Source organism: Neomonachus schauinslandi, chromosome 11, assembly GCF_002201575.2.
Source record: "Neomonachus schauinslandi chromosome 11, ASM220157v2, whole genome shotgun sequence".
NCBI classification, from domain to species: Eukaryota; Metazoa; Chordata; class Mammalia; order Carnivora; family Phocidae; genus Neomonachus; species Neomonachus schauinslandi.
Genome location: NC_058413.1, coordinates 51,296,652 through 51,318,863, shown reverse-complemented (window position 1 = coordinate 51,318,863; position 22,212 = coordinate 51,296,652). Strand labels below are relative to the sequence as shown.

General features: G+C 43.2%; 1 protein-coding gene and 1 pseudogene across 1 annotated transcript; one reads left to right on the top strand and one right to left on the bottom strand.

Moving 5' to 3' along the window:
• Window positions 1-808: 808 nt before the first annotated feature.
• TRIM68 (tripartite motif containing 68) lies at window positions 809-5,962 on the bottom strand. Its single transcript, XM_021685654.1, has 6 exons — window positions 5,537-5,962; window positions 3,779-3,874; window positions 2,668-2,928; window positions 2,245-2,267; window positions 1,561-1,661; window positions 809-1,359 (listed from the first exon to the last, which is right to left on the bottom strand). Exons 1-6 carry the CDS (start codon window positions 5,960-5,962, stop codon window positions 809-811), a joined length of 1,458 nt encoding a protein of 485 aa, XP_021541329.1.
• Window positions 5,963-14,828: 8,866 nt separating this feature from the next.
• On the top strand, window positions 14,829-15,437 carry LOC123326211 (annotated as a pseudogene).
• Window positions 15,438-22,212: the final 6,775 nt, after the last annotated feature.

Genomic DNA, 22,212 nt, shown 5'->3' with positions numbered 1-22,212 from the left:
TTGAATGTGGGAAATACTTGATAAGCTTTACAATCTTTTTTCAACAGTTTTGTGAGAAGCAACTTATTGCATTTAAGGCCACTTCAGTTTCTTCACCCGTAAAGCGAACATAAGAACAAGGCTCACAGGTTTTCTGATCCTGACACTTGGGGAAAAGGGCAGGACCAGGACCCAGGTCTCCTTAGAGTCTGAGATAGAGTGATTTTCCCAGCTTATGTTCAGAGAGGGGATGCACACTGGGGTGGCCTGGGCAATGTTGCAAGGCATTTCTCTAGTTAGGGGGTCAGAGAGTTGGGCTCAAATATGGGTTGCTCAGTAGCAGCAAACCTCAGGCAAAGCATCCTATCCTGGTATCAGCACAGTATTCAGCTCTGGACATGAACAATTATCTTTTGGCTTTCTGGTAAACCCTATGCAAAGGGTTTCCTGTAGGTTGGATCTACTTTACCACCCTCGCTGACTTACTTATGGCACCCTCAGGGACTGGGGAAGAGCATGAGCTACAGAAAGGACAGAATCCTGACTTACACAAACACATTATCTTACAACTGCTCTGATCCTCGTCCTTAGCCCTGTCATGCTTCCCTCACAGGGGTTCCATGCTCATCTGACTGAGCCTCAGCTTTTATACATGAGTAGGTTAGTGAGAGACCTTGGCCCAGTAGCAACAGACAACGGGGTCAGGCAGAGGGCTCCCTGGATCCTCGACTCAGCTTAGTTCAAGGGGATCTTTGTTGGTGGCAGGACCCTCCAAGACCCTTGTGGGCCAGGTGAAACTCCAAGGCCTCTGGCTAGGATGGTGGCCCTCTTAGTCCTCCCTGTCCAGGGAGCAGATGGCCAGAGGAGCTGTGTTGTTCGCTCCAATGCTATAGCAAGGACTAAAGTAGGGCAGGAGACGCCCAGGGAAGGGATAGTGGGGGAAAGTGAAAATGTGGGAGCCGTTGTCAGTCACGTTGTAGAAAGAGATATCGTGGGCCTCATAATCCAGGAAGACCCCCACCCGGCGGGGAGGGACTGGCAAGGACAGGAGGGGGTATTCATCGGTGCCTGCTCGGTACTCATTTCCCTTCCGCAGCCTGATCACCCAGAATCCATAGTGAGGGGATAGATAGACCACTTCCTTCCGGTCTACATCTTCCTTACACACTCCCAGGCCCCATTCTGACCTGTCTCCCACTTCCACCTCCCAGTAGTGCCGGCCTGAGGAGATGCACTGGCTGCCCAGGACGATATTGTAGCGGTAAAATCTCTCAGGATTGTCGGGCAGTTTCTGCTTGGTGTCTCCATACCGCACGCATTTTCTGTCCTCAGACACAATGAGGCGAGAATAAGCGGTGTCTGGATCCAGACGCACGTCAGCTGGGGAAAAAGATCCTGGTTGATGACACTGACCCGCAGCAGAGGGCATGGGTGTGGTCTCTCTGATAAACACAGCCACAGTTTTTTTAGAGATGAGCAGGACGGGGGAGAGCTGGGGCATCCAGAGGGCACTGAACCATTTTCATTCTCTAGGAGGGGTCCCTCCCACCACCCACCATAACCTCTCCTAGCATTCATTACCTGCATAGGTCTTCAAAATCTCTCTTAGCCCCAGCACGCGGCAATCCGTCTTTAGCTCCAGGGAGATTGGTTCGGGCCTCCGCAGACTCCAAGACTTGCTCCTGGCAGAGAAGGGGTAAGCCTTGGGCCAGAAGTCCTGCTTCTGCCATATGGGCCTTCCCTTACCATAGCAAAAACGGGCTTGGCCAGAGATAGTCAATGGGGTGCTCCTCCCCAGCAACACCAGGCAAAGCAGGGATGTGATTATTATTTGACTGAGCCTGAATGGTTGTGGCACAGAGAGAACACTTGCATTCTTGTGCTGGGGGAGGGGCAGGCGTGCATTTGGCACTGGGGGAGGAAGCAGTGTGCCACAAAGGAGAAAGGCCAGTACTCAGGCTGGAGCACGACTGGAGACATCTGCAGTCTTTTTCCTTTCTTGGGCAATCTACCTGAGACCACATATTTTATAACTTTGTCTGAAATTCTTATTGGTAATATTTGAAATGAATTTGACTGAGTACAAAGAAGGAAAAAGACTGATGAACAAAGCTTCTTTAACAAATACGATGAAAGATGATGCTTATGCACCAGCAGCCACTGTTCTGTGGGTACCAGGTCTATGTTGCTTCCCTATTTCTGCCTCTGGCCAGGCTCCACTACCCCTTATAGGGCAGCTTAGGGGCTCCAAGGATGGGAACATACCTGTTTAAGACTTCCTGAATACCCTAGAAGGAGGGGAAAAAAAAAAAAAAAAAAAAAGCACATGAGTATGTGCTATTCCTCAGAGGGACCAGACAACACTGAGCTCTGGGAGGGGGTTTCTCCAAGGGAAAGGGAGGCAGAGAGCAAGGCTATACTTCTTGACTCCAGACTCCACCTTGACTCCCAGGCCAGAGGGGAGGTACGGGTCTTATGCCAGAGCTGCCTGAGTGCTGTCCACCTACAAGGCGACAAAGGGTCATGCGAGGGGTAGAGCAGCAGGCAGAGTGGAGGGGGTGGTATATGGGATCCACGTCTGGCGGGCAGAGCGCTGACAGGCCCCACTGAAGGCTAGCGAATCCTCTCCTGGAGTCCCACACCATCTTCAGCTCTCCTTCAGAGTTCCCAGAAAAACCTGCCATGTACCTGCAGCATCCAGCGGACAGGCCTCTGAGACCTCTCTTCCAGCTCTGCAATCATCCTCCACAGCACTCGGCTCTGCTGGATGAGCTCATTGTGATTCTGCTCCAGCTTTTGCATGGTCTCCCCCTCTTCCTGCTCTAGGCTGGCCAGAGCTGCGGCCGCTTCCACCTCCAGTCGCCGACCTGGTGGCTGTTTTTTCTTTAGTAATCGCCGGTATTTCTCAAACTCCCACGTGATACTCTGCTTTCGGGTTTCCACCTGTATCTGTAGAGCCAGGACCAGAAATCAGCACTGATTCTGTACCTGTAAGGGCCCCCCAGGACTGAGGGCGCTAGCACATGCATACACACACACTCTGGAATGTATGTGTACCAACTGTGTATCAGGCATCGCAGAAGCCAAGATAAAGGAGACTGTTTTGTCTACCTCTCTGGCTTCTGGGTCCCTCTCACTACTCTTACTGACCCTAATAGGGCCCGGGATATTATCTTGATACTATATCCTCTAGGCTATTCTCTATTTTCAGAATAATATATTCCACTTTCAGAATAATGACCAGAAGGATTACACTTAGGCCTCTAAGGCAGTGTAGCTTAACTACACTATGAGTTTTGCTCCTTACTGATATCATATCAATTCCCTATGCTTTCTTAGACTGGCTCAGTGTTACCTTCTGTGGATCAAAAGTTCGATGGTTTGGTAGTTATGGTCCTCAAGTTTATCACAGGGATGATTTTCTAATATTTTAATAACTTAACTTTTAGTAAAAATGCTCTACCTGGGGAAAGTGAAACAGAAACCATGCTTTACTAAGCACTGTATAAGTCTTACCACTGTGAACTAATGCATACCTGAATCACATAGTTTTCCTTTCTCACGTACGTGGACATAAACCCAGAGGTTATCCCTTTATCACTATCAAGAAACTGGAATCGAGAGGGTACATGGCCCGCCTAAGGCCACGCACTTGCTAGAGAACGCTGGTTGGAGAAGCCCAGGCTCTCTGACTTCAACACCACATTCTGCACAGAGACGAGGAAGAGGATGTGGCCACAGGTCAGCTCCCGGACAACACAGCGACCGTACAGTCTCCCTCCCCCAGGTGGCAACCTGCCTTCCAGTTGGCAGTTCGTTTCCTCTCACCAACTTCCAGCTTCCAGGCCTCATCTTGCTCTTTCCTCAGATGCTCCAGAGCCTCATGGAGTTCCCACTGAAAGAAGTAAAAAAATTGTGAGGACACGTCCGGCAGCCAAGGTTAATGACAAGGCTTCCTAGCATTGGCAGGTGATGGGAAAATAAGCGTCCCTCGGGCAATGGGCCAGAATGAATGCCACAGGGGGAGTGATTCCTGCCCAGATGACATCCAGGGCAGCTCTCCAACCCACAATCATTTCAACTCCCACAGTCTCCAAGTTTCTGTAAAGTAGAAGAAAAGGTCCATTTCCAACCTTAGACATTCCTATCCATGCTTATTTTTATCCGTATCTGCCTTGTTATCCCATGGCCTCTTAAAACCTTACTCAAAGTGTTATTCAAAGTGTGGTCCAAGTGGGTTAGCAGCATCCACAATACCAGAGAGCTTGCTAGAAATGCAGAACCCTAGACTCATCCCAGACCTCCTGAATTAGAACCTGAATTTTAGCAAGATCCTTGGGTGGTTCACATGCAAATTAAAGGTAAGAAGCAGTATCCTAGAATACTACAACAGTTTATTGCTGGAAAGCATAAAGTGTTCTGATAAAAATATTAACCATTTTATTAAAGATTTACCAGGTGCCATATGTGGCTTCAGCACTAAATCTACATTTAGTACTCATAACCCCTTGAGTATTATCCCTATTTTATAGGTAAGAAAACTCAGGCTTAGTGAGTGAACTACTCAAAGTCATTTAGCTAGTAAATGGTTGGGCTGGGATTTAACCCAGCTCTCTAACTGCTATGCCTATATTTCACTACCTCCTTATTTTAAAACTCAAAGTAAAATGAGTGAGTAAATACATATAATTTTTTAGAAATTATTCGTGCATAGGGAAACACCTTGAAATTCAGGGGATTTGTCTTACACTCTTACCTTCTAATCTCAACTTCAAGAAAGAGAATTAAGACCAGTACCAGATCAATGGATCACAGAATCACTGGGATAATGAACCTGATAAAGATATGTCAGCGTGGACATCTGAGGAAAGAGCAAGAAGCTGGAAGCTGATGAAGGTAACAATAGAAAAGGAGTAGCAGGTATGACAGAGATAACCCCCTGCCCCCAAAAAGAAGGGTAGGGAGAGGAGAAAGAACACTGGCTGAAGAGCAAGACTTGAGTCTTAGCCTTTGATCTTCCTTTAACTAATTTAATCTAAAGTCACAGGTACCTTATAATGTTAGATTAATCTCACTCAACCCTAAATCATTCAGCCATGGTCCCTTCCAGGTCTAAAATCAATGATCATGATCTCAAATTTCTAAGCCTCAGTTTTGTCGATAACAGAAGGAGTTGAAGTGACTACTGGTGGCCGTGTGAGGAAGAGTTTGCAGGTTCTGCAGGGTGCAGCCTTGACTGTCTCATGCCCGAACTCCTCCGAGGCACTCAGAACCCCAGCTAACCCAAATTGGTCTCCTTCAAATTCTCAGTATGGAAACCATGTTTGGATTAGGCATTAAGCCATGCTGTTATCAGGGAAGGGGTGTGGATGTGGGAGGGAAGGAAATGCAAGGAGAGGTGTGGCTCACTACATCAGGTCCCCAGGATCTGTGGGTGTGAGGAGCCAAAGGAATCAGCTCTCATTTAGTCTCTGGGGCTCCTGGTCAAGTCCTTGATCTGGAGATAGCCAAGAATGGGGCAGGGGAGAGACCGGGGTGGCTGGCCTCCATCTCCCACCTTATATTCCCAGGTGACATCCTCCATGGGCAAGACACTGTGGGCCTCATGCTCAGGGGACTGGCTGCAGGCCTTACACATGATCAGGCCATCCTCTTTGCAGAACATCTTTAGCTGTTCCCTGTGGAGCTCACACACATCGCCCTTTAGCCCCATTCCTGGATGCAGCCCCAGCAGACGAACTTTTTCTACAACGTTGGCCAGCTGCCAATTGGGCCGCAGGTTCCTTGGCTGGACAGGAGCCCGGCAGAGGGGACAGCTGTAACCCCAGTTCTGGGATTCTCCTGGGACCTCCCATAGTCCAGAGAGACAGCCATGGCAGAAGCTGTGGCCACAGTCGATGCTCACAGGCTCCCTCAGGAAGGTCATGCAGATGGGACAGGCCACTTCTTCCACAATGGCTTCCACCAATGCTGCAGCATCCATGGCTCCTTCTCACTCCCTCCTCAGAACATGAATACAGCCAGGCAGAAGTAGTCAAGGCTGAGAAGAAGAAAAAGAAGAAAAAAACAAGTAAGATAAAAATGTTCTTCTGTTGAAGAGCAAAGGGATCAGTAAAAGGGAGAATTAATGACTGAAAAAAACAAACAAACCAACTTCCTCCTTTGGATCCTTTATTGACCTTAGTTAATATAAGTGCTGGCCTTCTCAACTGAGGTTCCGACTGGGTCACATTATCCATACCACTGTGGAGACATCTGGGGATGCCTAAGTGAGTGGATATTGGGAGTTTTCAGTTTTCATTCATTTGGTCATCTCTGATTCTCCTCTGAGTTTGCTCACCAGACCATTCCTACCCTATCACACTCTCCAAATCAGTATTGTTTCTTTTGAGCTTGGGAAAGGTCCCACAAAATGTGGTGTTTCAGTATCCAAAATAAGGCCAGAAATACCCCTAGCCTTACTCTCTAGTATGTTTATATGTCTATTTATATACTTCAAGGTGCAGAAAAGGTAATATGCCAGTAGACCATTGCCTATATGCTCAGTTTGTTCTCTTGCGTTGCACACTTGAGTGTAAAGTATAAGGGAACCAGCAATGCTTTCTCCACACCCTCTAAACCCCTGCCAATTTCTCTAGCACTAGCATTCACTAAGTAGCCAAGACACTCTCCTCAGCCTTCAGTGATACGTTCAGAAGCAGAGATGAAACAACACCCATTGGAAGATAAAAACACAGCTCATCTGATGACAGTCAAACCCATATTGATGAAGTCACTACCCCAGCAAGAAACCTGAGATTTTTGCCAGGGCCAGATAAGAGTATGGAACTTGAATGATCAATGGCAGACTTTTGGCTCAGTAGATAGTATTTCTTTGTTTACTTTCCAAGTCTGTGTTACCAGCCAGAATCTATAAAGGGAAGAGCCCTGTTGGTCTTAGTCATGGCTGTATCCTCCATACCTAAACGGTGTCTGCCATGCTGTTGTTGAATAAATAAACCAGGTAGACATAGGAAATAGCTCCTAGACCCAAAATGTTTTTATAATTTGTTAGGTAATTGAGAGCATATTATACAGTAAAAATAATAGCAAACACTCCTTAAGCATTTACACTGTGTGCCAGGCACTATTCTGAGCCCTTTACACAGATTAACTCAGTTTATTTCACAACCCTAAATGGAAACCATTATTGTATTGTTTTCATTTTACAGACGCTTGGTCCTGGGCCCCACCATTCTATCCTGGGCAAATTACTTAACCTCTCTAGCTTCACGGTAGAATAAAAATTCAAGAGAGAGAAATTGGGTGCCTGGGTGGCTCAGTCGGTTAAGCGTCTGCCTTTGGCTCAGGTCATCTCAGGGTCCTGGGATCAAGTCCTGCATCGGGCTCCCTGTTCAGCGGGGAATCTGCTTCTCCTTCTACCCCCTCCCCTCTGCTTGTGCTCTCTCTCTCATGCTCTCTCTCACGCTCTCTCTCAAATATATAAATAAAATCTTTTTTAAAAAGAGAGAGACCACATCTTCTTTATCCAGAGAAAGTCAATTATCATATGGTTTCACTTATTTGTGGAACATAAGGAATAGCATGGAGGACATTAGGAGAAGGAAGGGAAAAATGAAGGGGGGGAAATCGGAGGGAGAGATGAGCCATGAGAGACTATGGACTCTGAGAAACAAACTGAAGGTTTTAGAGGGGAGGGGGATGGGGGGATGGGGGGATGGGTTAGCCCAGTGATGGGTATTAAAGAGGGCACGTATTGCAGGAACACTGGGTGTTATACGAAAACAATGAATCGTGGATCACATCAAAAACTAATGATGTATTGTACGGTGACTAACATAACATAATAAAATTAAATTAAAAAAGAGAGAGAGAGAGAAATCACTGTGATTTAGGGTAGTCCAGTAGGCTTCCTGAAGAAACTGGAGTAGTATGTAGATTTTGCAGGGCTCTCTGTTACAGGTCATGCCTTCTCACTGGCCTCCCTGCCTCCTGATTTTCCCCTCCCACTATCACTGCCAAACTGTGGGACCCAGTATCCTAAAACCTAGTTTTGTGAAATCCCTAACCTACGAAGAATCATCAGTCCAATAGGGAAGCTCTCTCTCTTCAACCCTGAAACAGCAACACTGCCCAGTTAAGCAAAGAGATAAATTTCCACACTTTCTTGCAGACCTCATGTCCATTTATTCTACCCCACTTGGGCTCCTGCTGTTTTCACAGCTTGAAATGACTTCTCCATGATCCTGCTCTTAATATCATTTGATACACACACGTTTATTATCTTACTTCCCATGCTGGAAGCTTCACAAGGATAGGGATATTCTCTTATTTTGTTCACTACTATATCCCCAACATCAAGAAGAGTGCCTCAAACATTTTTGAATATGAAAGAATTAAGTGTAAACGTTGAGGTCTGCTAGTAGGTTGGAAGTGGAAGTGTCAATATCATCTAATACAGTGGGGCACCAAGAGCTACCACCTAAAGGTGACACAAGAGAAGTTGATATCTATGATTTAAAGCTACAAAGATCAACAGGAGAATGCAAATAAATATCGAAAACTGAGAAGATGGTGGCAGTAGGGAGGTGAGGTAAAGAAATACCAAAACGCTAAATCAAGAAATGCTGCAAAAGCATATTTTAGATTTCAGAGTCATAAAGATTTAAACATGAAAAAGTTCAAAGTGGTGGCCTGGGCAAGAAGGACTTAGGGTCAGCTAGCTACTATTGCTCTTCCATATAAGACCGGCTTTATTGATTTATTTTTTATTATACATAAATTACCTTGACAAAACTTCAATTATTAAACGTTTAATTGCTTCGACCTTGCCTTTGCTAGGGTGGGGATCCAGTCTGGGAAAGACATTTGAGGGAGGGGGACACAGCGTAGGAAAGTCTGGAGAGGACAGACCAGAGTGGAGAGGGGAGAGGGAGGCGGTGACCCCGGGGGTTCTGGAGCAGAGGGGGATGGTAACCTCCCGGCCACAAGAATGCGGAGCAGGGCCCGCGGACAGCGGACTGGTGGGGATAGAATAAAGTGAGCCTGCAGGACCTCCGACTTCAGAACAGGCACAGCTGTCCACCCACCTCCCTCCTCAGCCGGGACTAGCGCCCCGCGGCGGAAACCGAGAGTGGAAACGTCCGCTTCCCACCGCCGAGTACCCGCAGCGGCACAAGCGCCGGGTCAAGCCACCGCAGCACTTACCGCCGGCCGGCAGATGAAGGCCCCAAAGCGGCCGGCTCCTCTGCCTCTCCTGCAGGGCTCCCAGGCCCCGCCCACAGGCCGGGAGCCAATGAGCGGCGAGCAGGGCCTAGGCGCCGGGATCGCACGCTGGCGACGTCTTTGTGGGAACAGCCAATCACAGACAGGGATCAAGACAACTCTAGCCAATCGGAGGTTGGCTCTCGGCGTGCCGGTGCTTTTTCTCTGCTACGTCGGTTTTTCTGGTTCCTTCTCCCACTCAGAGTCATTTAAACTGTGAAGGGGCTCAGGAGTCAGGCGCACGATAGGTGGAAGCGTGTGGGCTCCCGAATGAGGCCGCTCAAGACCTGCATTAGCAGAGGCCCTGCTGACTCTCGACCCAAGGGACAGGGCCCTTAGTCTTATGCTTCCAGTCTGACTAGAGGCTCTGCAGAGCGAGCCTTGTTCCTTCCGGGTAATAGCACCAGACCTAATGCTATTCATTTGCCAGTTTTCTGTGTTAAAACTCAGCAGCCTATGAGGTCAGTCGCGTCTGGTTCTGTGACCCAGTTTAGCGCGGGGCTGGGCACTCATATGCAGTTTCTTGTAAGATGAAACTACTATTGCTCTTCCATATAAGACCGGCTTTATTGATTTATTTTTTATTATACATAAATTACTTTGACAAAACTTTAATTATTAAACGTTTAATTGCTTCGACCTTGCCTTTGCCAGGGTGGGAAGCTCCAGGCTGCAGATACTGCGTTCTTACGAAAAAACAAAGCAAAACAACCCTCCTGCGTTTTCCTGGCAAACTCTTAACCGTTGAATACTTAAGAACGCAGCTGCTTATCCCTTATTGCCGCAATCCACTCTAAAGTTAGAAGCAGAGATGGGGATTAAGGAGTGCACTTTACTGATGAGCCCTCGGTGATGTATGGAAGGATTGAATCACTATGTCCTACACCTGAAGTGATAACATTGTATGTTAACTAACTGGAAGTAAAATAAAAACTTAAAAAAAAACATAAAGAAACATACTGGGATCTGGTAGAGTAGAAGTGGAATCCCCGGTCACAAATTGTCATTTTTTTTTTCTTTTAATTTTAAATGACTGGCACCCCTCCCTCACCCAAAGACATAGACTCGGTCGCGTGCACACACAAACTGCTACTTAAGGCAGTGATTTGGGTTTTTCTTTGCACTTACAGCACCTTGTCCTTTTCCTGATATTTAGGTGTTTACTGAATAAGCAAATAAAGGCATGTCCTGTCCACGTGGAAAATAACCAGGAAATGCTCCAATTGAAGTCCAGGTCCAGATTTCATTGTTGGGACTGATATTCTTTGGATCTTCATGCTAATGTCAGGGCCCAGGTCATGGTTGAAACTCTGAAGAGCGAGGACCAGAAAATTCCTGAAACAAATGGGGCTATGAACAAAAGAAGAAAAGAGGTAACTGATGTCTCAGTTGGATCATCTTACTCACCAGGATCTGGACAAATTGCTGCCTAACAGAAGAGTGAATGGGTTAAGTGAAACAAGCCACTTTAAATATTTATTGAGCGTCAGCTTTTTGCAACATTTTGTACTGGCTGCTGGGATTACAGCTATGAGCCAGGTAGTCTGTTCTTCAGGAGCTCAAGATCAAGTTGGTGGTACTTTGGAGATTATGTGAAGTTAAAATAGTTAATGGGGAGATCATTTTCGTTTGTAACTTGCAATTGTCCATGACCATGACTGACTGTCAAGGGCCCAGACAAAAAGGCACCTTAGTGTTGCTGGGGGAGAGGGCTCGTGTTCACCAAGGGAAGGCTGGACAAAGAGCTTTTGAAGGCCAATCAGCCCATCACCCCTGCAGAGAAGCTGTCCTTCCCAACCTCACTCAGGCTGCCTTGTTTGCTGTGAAAGGCAGACATGTGTATGTAGGCAAGGCTCTGTTTTGGAGACATTCCATGGCTGTAACTGCAGACCACAACCCTCTGCCTGAATCCAACACAGACCAGGACAACAAGGTGAGTGGCTAGCTGTGAGATGGTGTCTGTGCTGTGGGTAAGGAATGTTACCATAAGAGAAGTAAAGATTGAGAACTGGTTGGGGGTCAGGAAAGAAGGTGAGGGCATTGAGGAAGGGCTAAGGAAGGGGTAGGAAGCTGGTACAAACCCTGGGACCTCTCTAAGCTTCATACAAGCTTAAGCTTGAACTTTAGAGGGTAGGAGAGAGCTGCCCATGGTAGTGGCATAGCAGTCAGAAGAAAGACCTGTGAGGGGTGGAGGCTAAGAGGAGTGCACCTCAGACGATGGGTAGTTGCCCCACTCTACCTCAAAAGTCTCTTTCTGGACCTTTTATAATAGAATAAGACCTCCTGTTCTTCCAGTATTCTAGGTTGTCTTTAGTTTCCAGAAAGCAAGGCAGACACTTCCTCAGAGTCCAAGTAGGGGAAGTTAGGGCCTTCCTCCCACATCCACTCAATGTTAGCCCAAGCTAAGAGAGAAGAAGTCCCAGCTCAGAGCAGCAAAGCCACCGACCTTTGTTAATACTCTTACTTAGGCAGGGAAAGAGAGTCAGGGATAGAGTGGCAAGGGGAGCCTAGAAGCTAAAACCTAGAATTCTGTCTAGAGGATGTGGAGAGCCTTTTTTGCAAGTGCTCCTGAGTCACTGGAGGCCCGTGAAAGTGACTGGGGAGTCACTGAGACTGTATTTTAGTTGTCCAAGAGACTAAGAACAGGGAGTAGAGAGAAGGGAGCAACTCTAGAGGCAAAGGAAAGGAGCAGTATTAGGAAGAAGAAGACCTACTTCAGTGTGGCTTAAGTGTGAGATGCCATGAATGGGAATATAGAAGTATGTATGTATGTGAGATGTTTTAAAAAATAAATATGTATATTTATATATTTTATGTATAGTTACCAAGATATGTTTATATTTTTGTGTATCTATATATGAGAATATAACTGTATATTACAATAGCAACTGTTAATAGTTACATATAACAAACAGCAAGGTGTCTGGATGGTTGGCTGAAGAAGGAGCCACACAAATACTGTTATTGGTTTTGATATCAGTGTTACGTTGGATTAAAAAAATAAGAAATAGCTTTACAGTTCATTATATTGGTATCTAGATTTCTTTAAACTCTTAATTTGTTTTAGTAAGTTATTATCCTCAGAGTGTAAATGTTTCCATAATTTATGAGTGTGTAATTATGCAAAGTTGTGATATTGTGATTTATAATAAGAAATATATATTTGGCCTTCTTTCCCATGTTTGGCACAGAGCTCCTGAAGCCTTGGAATTTCCTATGTGATGAGAACCATAAAGGTGTCTTTTGTTATGTTAATGAGATGACTTTTGGACCTCAAGAAAGGATGGGGTCTTGTAGCCAGGAGAACCCATGTTATGATTAGAGGGTTGTAACTTTCAGTCCTACCTTCCCCCCACCTCTGATATCCAGGGGAGGAGAAAGGGGTTGGAGGTTGAATCGATCACCAAGGGCCAATGATTTGATCAGTCATGCCTACATAATGAAGCCTCCATAAAACCCCACGTGGACTGGGTTGGGAGAGCTTCTGGGTTGGTAACTGTGTGGAGGTGCTGGGAGAGTGGCATACCTAGAGAGCTTATGGGAGCTCTGCCCCTCTTCCTGTTGACCTTGCCCTCTGCATCTCTTTCATATGGCTGTTCCCAAGTGATATGCATTAATAGTAAACCAGTAATCTAGTAAGTACAATGATTCCGAGTTTTGTGAGCTGCTCTAGCAAATTTGAACCCAAAGGGGAACCTGTGGTTTATAGGCAGTAGGTAGAAGTACAGGGAACAACCTGTGTGTGTTGCGGGGGAGGCAGTCTTTTAGGACTGAACCCTTAACCTGTGGATCTGATGCTATTTTGGGGTAGACATATCAGCATTGAGTTGAATTCTCACCCTGCTCATGTCTGAGAATTGCTTGTTCCTGTGGAAAAACCACCCCACTCCTTCGCACGTTGAAATTGGGTCCAACAACCCAAATTAAAAGTACTAACTTTTATTTTTCTCCATTTCTTGGCTTTTTCTTGATTATGATCTCTAATATTATGTACTTACCACTACTTTCCCCCCCCCCCCCGAAAGACTTATTTTTATTGCCAGAGTTCTGTCTAATTTATTGTTCCATTCAAGGAACCTGTTAATATATGGTTATTTTAACTTGCTTTTTTTCTGATTTTATCCTTATTGTATTTTCCTTTATTTCACTTCTGCTCATTCTCTTTTTTTCCCCCTTGCTTCTTGCATTACTTTTTAGTTTATTTATTGGGGAGTATAAAGCTTTCTCTAAATTTATGTCAGACTATATTCCATACATTGTAGTGGCACTTCCATTGTTATTAATAAACTGTAACTACAGTTTTGAATTTAGTTTTCTCCAGAAATTGTTGAATTAGGTTTTTTTTTTTTAAATTGAGTATAGTTGACACACAATATTACATTGGTTTCAGGTGTATAACACAGTGATTCGACAAGTCTTTTTTTTTTTTTTTTTAAAGATTTTTTTTATTTATTTGAGAGAGAGAATGAGATAGAGAGAGCATGAGAGGGGGGAGGGTCAGAGGGAGAAGCAGACTCCCTGCCGAGCAGGGAGCCCGATGTGGGACTCGATCCCGGGACTCCAGGATCATGACCTGAGCCGAAGGCAGTCGCCCAACCAACTGAGCCACCCAGGCGCCCTCGACAAGTCTTTATGTTATTCTATGGTCACCACAAGTGAAGTTTTAAATATATAAGTACAGCTGATCCTTGAACAGCACAGGTTTGAACTGTGCAGGTCACTTATACACACATTTTGTAGAGTACAGTACTGTAAATGTATTTTCTTTTCCTTATGATTTACTTAATAACATTTTCTTTTCTCTAGCTTACTTTATTGTAAGAATGCAGTATATAATACATAAATATACAAAACATGTGTTAATTGTTTATGTTATCAGCAGGGCTTCTGGCTAACAGTAGGGTATTAGTAGTTAAATTTGGGGGGAGTCAAAAGTTAAATGTGGATTTTTGACTGAATAGGGTATGTGTGGGGTGGCTAGTGCCCTTAACCCCGCATTGTGCAAGGGTCAACTGTAATTTCTTTTAGGCTTGCTATTATTTTATGACCACATTGCATAAAAATTAATTTTAAAATGCCATTACAGCCTTGCTTTGGGAAAATATTTTGTGGCCAACTATATAATTATAGTATTATTCAGTAGGTGATGGAAAAGAAGGCATATTTCTACAGTAGAAAAGATTAAATTGATAGTTTCTTTATCAGAGCATGATAGAGTTTAGAGGTATTTGGCCAAACTCATTGCCTTGGACGTGGATAGCAAAAGACTGAGTCAGGAGCCAGCCAGCCAAAAGGCTGACTAATAATAAGAGCTGAAAATTCCAGAAACGTATTTTAATCAGAAAAAGGACTTACTAAGGAATATTAGGTAGCTCATGGATGACGCAGGCAGGAACATCATCACCCTACTCTGTAGGTTCACTCCGGTAGAGAGAGCACTACTACCTCCATGTGCATAGTTAACTCAGATCTTACTCCCAAACATGGGCACTAGAAGCTGTCACTATGACAGCTTCAAATGAAGTCAATCTGAGAGGAAGCACACAGAAAATTGTGGAGGTTTTGGTGGTGTGCAACAGAGGAACATGGCTCAAGAAACTAGTCACTGTCGAGTGCCTGTGCTTTGTTCCACTGGCTGCAGATTTTATGGAAACCCTCATACAAATGGCATGTGTTCAGTATGCTGTAAGGAACATCTTCAAAGACAGAATAAGCCCCCCTGCAGCTCCTGTCAGTAGTCTGTCTGAATCTTTACCCGTCCAGTGCACAGACGGCGGTGTCCAGGACGCTCAGTCACCGCTAGACTCCACGTCTGCATCTGTGCAGCCAAGCCCTGTATCACATCAGTCACTTTATCAGAATCTGTAGCATCTTCCCAAGTGGACGGTACATCTGTGGACAAAGCAGGACCTGAAACAGAAGACCTGCAAGCTTCTGTGTCAGACACGGCACAACAGCCATCTGAAGAGCAAAGCAAGTCTCTTGAAAAACCAAAACAAAAAAAGAATCGCTGTTTCATGTGTAGGAAGAAAGCGGGACTTACTGGGTTTGAATGCCGGTGTGGAAATGTTTACTGTGATGTACACCGTTACTCCGATGTACACAATTGCTATTACAATTACAAAGCTGATGCTGCTGAGAAAATCAGAAAAGAACATCCAGTAGTGGTTGGTGAAAAGATCCAGAAGATTTGAACTCCTGCTGGAATACAAAATCCTTTGACCATCTGCAAACTAAAAATTGACTTGAGGGTTTTTTTTCCTAGTCATTGGGAATGTAGAGCAATGTATCTTGCGTAGACCTTTATATCATGCCTGTCATCAGAAGAATAGATTTTTGTCTTTGTTTTGAAAATGACTGTGAACATTTATTTCCATTGCAGTTTCTGTGGCTGAAAAGACTTAAGTAAACTTTACAAGTATTATCCTTTTAAGATCATTTTAATTTTAGTTGGGTGCAGAGGGCTTTTATAACAAATATGGCGAAATTTTGGAGGGCCGTGATTTTTCCAGTATTAAACATGCATGCGTTGATCTTGCAGTTTATTTTCTCATTGTGTGTGTACATAGCTTTTCTCTGCAGCACGATCTCTGTCGATGGTGCCCCTCAGGGCACAACTAGTTACCAGTCACTGAATGGATCTTCATCCTTATGGCTGCTTCTGGGTTTTCATTAACAAAGGTTCTACATATGTTAGCATATAGTTTCTTTGCACCTACTATTTATGCCTGAGTCATTTGTCACAGGAGAGTGTGTGCTGATAAATTCTAAGTTTGTGTGTTTTTAAATTTTTTTGAGCAAGGGAAGGAAAAGCTGTATGCATTTCATTGCCGACTGCAGGTTTCTTTCAGATTACATTCATCCGTCTGTGTGTATACAATACGAAGAATGATCTGAAGTAATTGTGCTGTATTTATGTTTATCCACCAGTCTTTCATTAAATAAAAAGGAAAACCCTAAAAAAAAGAAGAAGCTGTCACTATACTCTCTATCTCTGTTTTCTGCAGAAGATGGATTCTTCTATTAACGATTTTCACCAGCATGATTCAACGTAGCATCTGCTCTATGTTCTTAGCTTCCGAGTCGGCTTCTTGCAGGTTTACATGATTGACAGCACTTAGATCCCATGGTAGTAGATTGGATTATCGTTCCCATTGATTTTCTTGTAAGGGCAATGTCCAACCCCATCCATGACTCAGAGTGCCTCCCTATAGGTGGAGAATACTACCCCTGGCCCTTATCAGACTTGGCTATGTGACTGTCTTGGATCATCCGAATGGGAGCTAAGGACATGTTTCAGTTTCCTACAGAAGATTTATGAGACATGCTTGTACCACTTCTTCATATTTTCCCTCTGCCACAGTAAAGACAGGTCCCAAAGAGGAGCTCCTCCTTCAGCTAGGGTCCTGGATCAGAAGACCTGTGGATCAGAGTCCTGGCAGTCCACCTGCAGCTGAGGACATGAATGAAAAAATGTTTGTTGTAAGTCTCTGTGATTTTGGGGCTTTTATTATGGTAGACAAATTGATTAGCCAGGAAGCTGAGTTTATGACTACCATCTTGGGGAGATGTAGAACCATACTGAGGGAAATTCCTCAAACAGGAAGACCAATTCAAATGCTGTGTAGCCACAATGAATGACAAACACTCACCACATACACCAACTCCATATTCATAAAATTTAGAAAACACACGTAAGTTCTCAGAACAAAATATGGCTACCACATTGTACAATAGCATTTCCCTAGTCAAAAGGATGTTCAAATGCATGTGGCCATCACAGGCCATAGTCCTTACAGAGAAATATGTCGTCTATGGAGGGGGCGGAAAGGAAGAACAAAGATTGGTGGTTTCAGGTTTTCGAAATTGTTTTCTTTGTCAGTCTGTGCCCATTGTTTGGTGTCTAGAGCCAGACTCAGGAGTGTCTCTAATTAAGAAGTTAGAGGAGTGATGCTATGAATCCCACACAACGTGAGAAAAAAAAAAAACCCAAAAAACCTTTGTTTATATAAACAATCTTCTTTTTGAGAATGGTTTATGAAAAACTTCTCTTTTCTCAATTTAGAAATTTTCAATGTCCCATTCTTCCCTTAAGTATTATTATGCGTATTATAAAACCTCTACATTTTCCTTTCCATCATCCCGTTTGTCCCCATACTTTCCAAGCATCCCAATTGCAGCATGGAGAGTATGCTTTTTTCTGAGGATACAATATCTACTTTCTTTTGAGCAGGATGCATGATATTCAACAAAAACAAATTTTAATCAATGATTAGGGCCCAACATTTTCCACAATCCTTATTAACTGCTTTTTTTCTTTGTATTTCTCTGTATCTCCTGTAGGATTACAAGGACTCCAGCTCTCGCCAAAGTGGCTACCACAGCTACTTACTGTGCTGGACTTCCTTACATCTGTGAGTCTGGCTTTATTGTGCGGTTTCCCATTATTGTTCATATTCATGTGCTAGAAAAATCATGATCAGCTCATTCCTGAACCACAGCTGCTGATTTCTTCCAGAGCTTAAGGGACCTAGAGTGGCCTATCCTGGTCTAGCTATGTCTTCCTATATTCTTACTTCTTCTCATTGAGCTTTTATATTTTCCAGAACTTCTAAAAATGTTGTTACCTCTTCCTGGTTAGTAAGATATGACTCTAACTGCATTTCTCTCTTTTTTTTTCCTGTCAGTTCAAGCAAGTCCAGCATTTTTTTTTTTTTAAACTTCTAACATTAGCTCCATATTTTCTCTACCACTTGTAGAAGCAATGCATTTACTGGATCAGAATGTTTTCCAGTGCTCCCTCACTTGCTTTTTCAACTCAGCTCCTAAGGAGGATCTTCTCCTTCAATTCCTGACACACTCTTACTTTATCTATTATCATTTCGAATGGTCACAGGTATCCCTCTATCTCGTCATCAATACATACCATCATTATTTTACCTGCTAAGATGAGCATACAACTGCCACTGTTGTGTCTATGCCAATCTGATTACCAAAGCAATGGCATTCTTTTTTTTTTTTAATTTTTTAATTTTTAAAAATTTTTTTATTCTTATGTTAATCCCCATACATTACATCATTAGTTTTAGATGCAGTGTTCCATGATTCATTGTTTGTGCATAACACCCAGTGCTCCATGCAGAATGTGCCCTTTTTAATACCCACCACCAGGCTAACCCATCCTCCCACCCCCCTCCCCTCTAGAACCCTGTTTGTTTTTCAGAGTCCATCGTCTCTCATGGTTCGTCTACCCCTCCGATTTCCCCCCCCTTCATTTTTCCCCTCCTGCTATCTTCTTCTTCTTCTTCTTTTTTTTTTTTTAACATATATTGCATTATTTGTTTCAGAGGTACAGATCTGAGATTCAACAGTCTTGCACAATTCACAGCGCTTACCAGAGCACATACCCTCCCCAGTGTCCATCACCCAGTCACCCCATCCCTCCCTCCCACCCCACCCCCCACTCCAGCAACCCTCAGTTTGTTTCCTGCAATTAAGAATTCCGCATATCAGTGAGATCATATGATACATGTCTTTCTCTGTTTGACTTATTTCACTCAACATAATACCCTCCAGTTCCATCCACGTCGTTGCAAATGGCAAGATCTCATTCCTTTTGATGGCTGCATAATATTCCATTGTATATATATACCACATCTTCTTTATCCGTTCATCTGTCGATGGACATCTTGGCTCTTTCCACAGTTTGGCTATTGTGGACATTGCTGCTATAAACATCGGGGTGCACGTACCCCTTCGGATCCCTACTTAGCAATGGCATTCTTATTATAGATTTCCTTTAATTACTTATTGACCTGAGGATTTATGATGATTTTATTCACACCTCTTGCCCCCCAGCAATTCAAAATGAGACTGCTTCTTATCTACTTATTAATGACATTTATTATTCTTGGAACCACATTCTAGATCTCTGAAATCTATAGCTTTGAACAGGGTTTAATAAATGGAATCAAATATAATTTTTGATACACAGTCAATGCCCATAGACAGATTTTGGACAAGATATGCAGTTACTTATAAGTTAGTCCTACCTTAATCCTGGATATAGCTTAAGGAAGAAAACAACCAAAATTGGGGGAATGTATGTAATGCTGTTTACTAATTCATAGTAGTAACATCCTAGAGACCTAAAATGCCCTCACTAAATCTCTACCAACTTTGGGGTTAATTCACCCTTAGCCTACTTATAATTACTCCACTCTTACCATTTGATGTAATGGGAAAGTTTCTTGCCTTCCAAGGTGATTCCCTGGCTCCACAACCCTGCATTCAAGAGGATTTTGGGAAGATGGCAACTTAACTTTGATTTCTGCTTTCTAATTCTGTGTGTCCAAAAATTCAACTAAGAAGATAAAATTTATCAAGAATATACAATCCTGTCACACAAAAGAGAGAAAAATTCATTCTAAAATTTGGGATTCCTGTGAATCTGTTGAGAATAAGGTAGAGGGAAAGCTGTCATGAAACCATGCAGGGAGGCCCTCACTTCAGAGCCTCCAGTATTTGGCACCTGTGGAAAGAGCTCTGCCTCACGTCTCTCTGGGTCTTAGAGTATGGGTGGCCAGCTCACCTGAGCTATTCCTCATAACCCTTCTAGGAAGAAGCCCAATCTAGGGGCACCTGAGTAGCTCAGTCATTGGGCATCTGTGTTCGGCTCAGGTCATGACCCGGGGTCCTGGGATCGAGCCCCACATCGGGCTCCCTGCTCGGAGGGAAGCCTGCTTCTCCCTCTCCCACTCCCCATGCTTGTGTTCCCTCTCTCGCTGTGTCTCTCTCTGTCAAATAAATGGATAAAATCTTAAAAAAAAAAAAAGCCCAATCTACTGTTCACTGAAAAGGCAGAATGTTATGAGAACGTACGTCAGCTAAGAAGAGTGACTTGTCAAACCATCATTCATAACCATGAACAGATAAAAGGAAGCTAATGTGGAAAAATATCAGAGCTTGAAAAAAAAGAGAACAGAAATGAGAAATCAAACCAAATGGCCCAGTAAAAAACAGGGAAGAAGTGAGAGAACCTTAAAAAAATGAAGGCATAACATTAGTGAGAGCTGAGAAAATCCTATTGTCTTAAAACAAGAAGATGGCTACAGAAGAAAAGCAATAACCAATAACAAATTATTTGAAACAATAACAGTAAAGCATAGTGTGCAAATTTTGTGGGGAATGTTTGGTTGTTTTGAACCAACAGGGAGAAGAGATAGGAGCATTTTCTTGATTCCCTAAAACTCCAAGGTGTAAATTAAAAAAGAGAGAAACTGAATAAAACAGAGTAGCCATTGTCTTTTTGCACAGTGTTCTGGGAAAATCTCTCAAATTGGTCATGCATAGTTCTTTGTTTTTCAGCAAATATATAGATGTAGGCAAGAAAAGACAAGAGACTTGGAGGGCAAATATAGGCATTCCAGAAGGAAGGAAAGGAGGCGATGGAGATGGAATGAAATCAATAATCAAGGAAATAACTAGGAAAAAATTTCCATAAAGAACCAAGTCTTAAGATGCTCGCTCATTCATGAAGTGAAAGATCCATACCTAGATAATTTCAGATAAAATTTCTGAACTCTAAGAAAAGGAGACTATTTGGCATACATTTAGACAGATATACCTACCAAGTAATGCTAAATCATAGTGGGTAGTGTGTAAGCTCCACAAAAGCATTTGTCTGTTCTGGTCACTGATATATTTCCATCAATTAGAAGAGTGCCTGTCACATACAAATAAATATCCATGCATGAATTAGCTGGCATTAAGAAACCAATCTGTACCTGAGGTCATGAAAATATTCTTTTATATTACTTTGGAAAGTTTAATTGCTTTGCCTTTTATAGGTCTACTTATAATCTATGAAGTATTGATACTTGTGAGTGTATGAGTTTAGGGCTCAAATTTCATTTTTTTCCATATGGATATTCAGCAGTTCCAGTATCATTTATTAAAAATATCCTTTCCTCATCGCTCCGTTGTGCTACCATTGTCATATAACAGCTGGTCATTGGGGCGCCTTGGTGGCACAGTCGGTTAAGCGTCTGATTCTTGGTTTTGGCTAGGTCATGATCTCACGGTCCTGCGATTGAGCCCTGTGTTGGGGTCTGCACTCAGTGCAGAGTCGGCTTGAGATTCTCCCTCTCCCTCTGCCCCTCCAGCTTGTGCGCTTTCATGTGCTGTCTCTCGAAGAAAGAAATAAATCTTAAAAAATGAAAACGAAAACAAAAACAAAACCAACTGGCCTTAAATGAGTAGATGTAGTTCTGGGCTTTTATTTTTGTTCATGGCCCAATTGTCTACCCTGCACCAATATCACAGTTTCATAATTACTATAGCTTTATATAAGTCTTGAGATTTGATATATCAAGTTTTCCCATGTTGGTTCCATTCTTCAAGAGTGTTGTGGCTATTTTCAGCCATTTATATTTTGCTATACATTTTTAATTAAGTTATCAAATTCTACAAAATGAGCTGTTAGGATATTATTAAGAGTGCATTGAATCTGTAGAAAAATTTTGGGGAAATAAGTTTTTTGCATTATTGAGTTTTCCTTTAAAAGAACATAGTTTTTTTCTTCCATTTATTCCTCAATTTCTCTCAAGGATGTCTTCTTTTTTTTAATTAACATAATGTATTATTTGTTTCAGGGGTACAGGTCTGTGATTTCATCAGTCTTACACAATTCACAGTGCTCACCATAGCACATACCCTCCCCAATGTCCATCACCCAGCCACCCCATCCCTCCCACCCCCCTCCACTCCAGCAACCCTCAGTTTGTTTTTAAGGATGCCTTCTGGTTTTCTGTATAGAAGGTGCTCTGTACCTTTGTTAGATTTACTCTTAGATACGTGTTTTTTCTATGCCATTGTAAATGTTTTAAAAAAATCATGTGTATTTTATAAAGAAATATAGTGGAATTTTGTACATTGACCTTGTATTTAGCAACTTTTATATATTTACTT

Excerpts from the sequence above, each read along its gene's own strand:
- TRIM68 (XM_021685654.1), bottom strand. The coding sequence starts at position 5,962 with ATGGATGCTGCAGCATTGGTGGAAGCCATTGTGGAAGAAGTGGCCTGT. Across the intron at positions 3,875-5,536 it reads ATGTCACCTGGGAATATAAG|TGGGAACTCCATGAGGCTCT; the intron begins GTGGGAGATGGA and ends TACTTCTTTCAG. Across the intron at positions 2,268-2,667 it reads CTGTCCGCTGGATGCTGCAG|GGTATTCAGGAAGTCTTAAA; the intron begins GTACATGGCAGG and ends CCCTCCTTCTAG.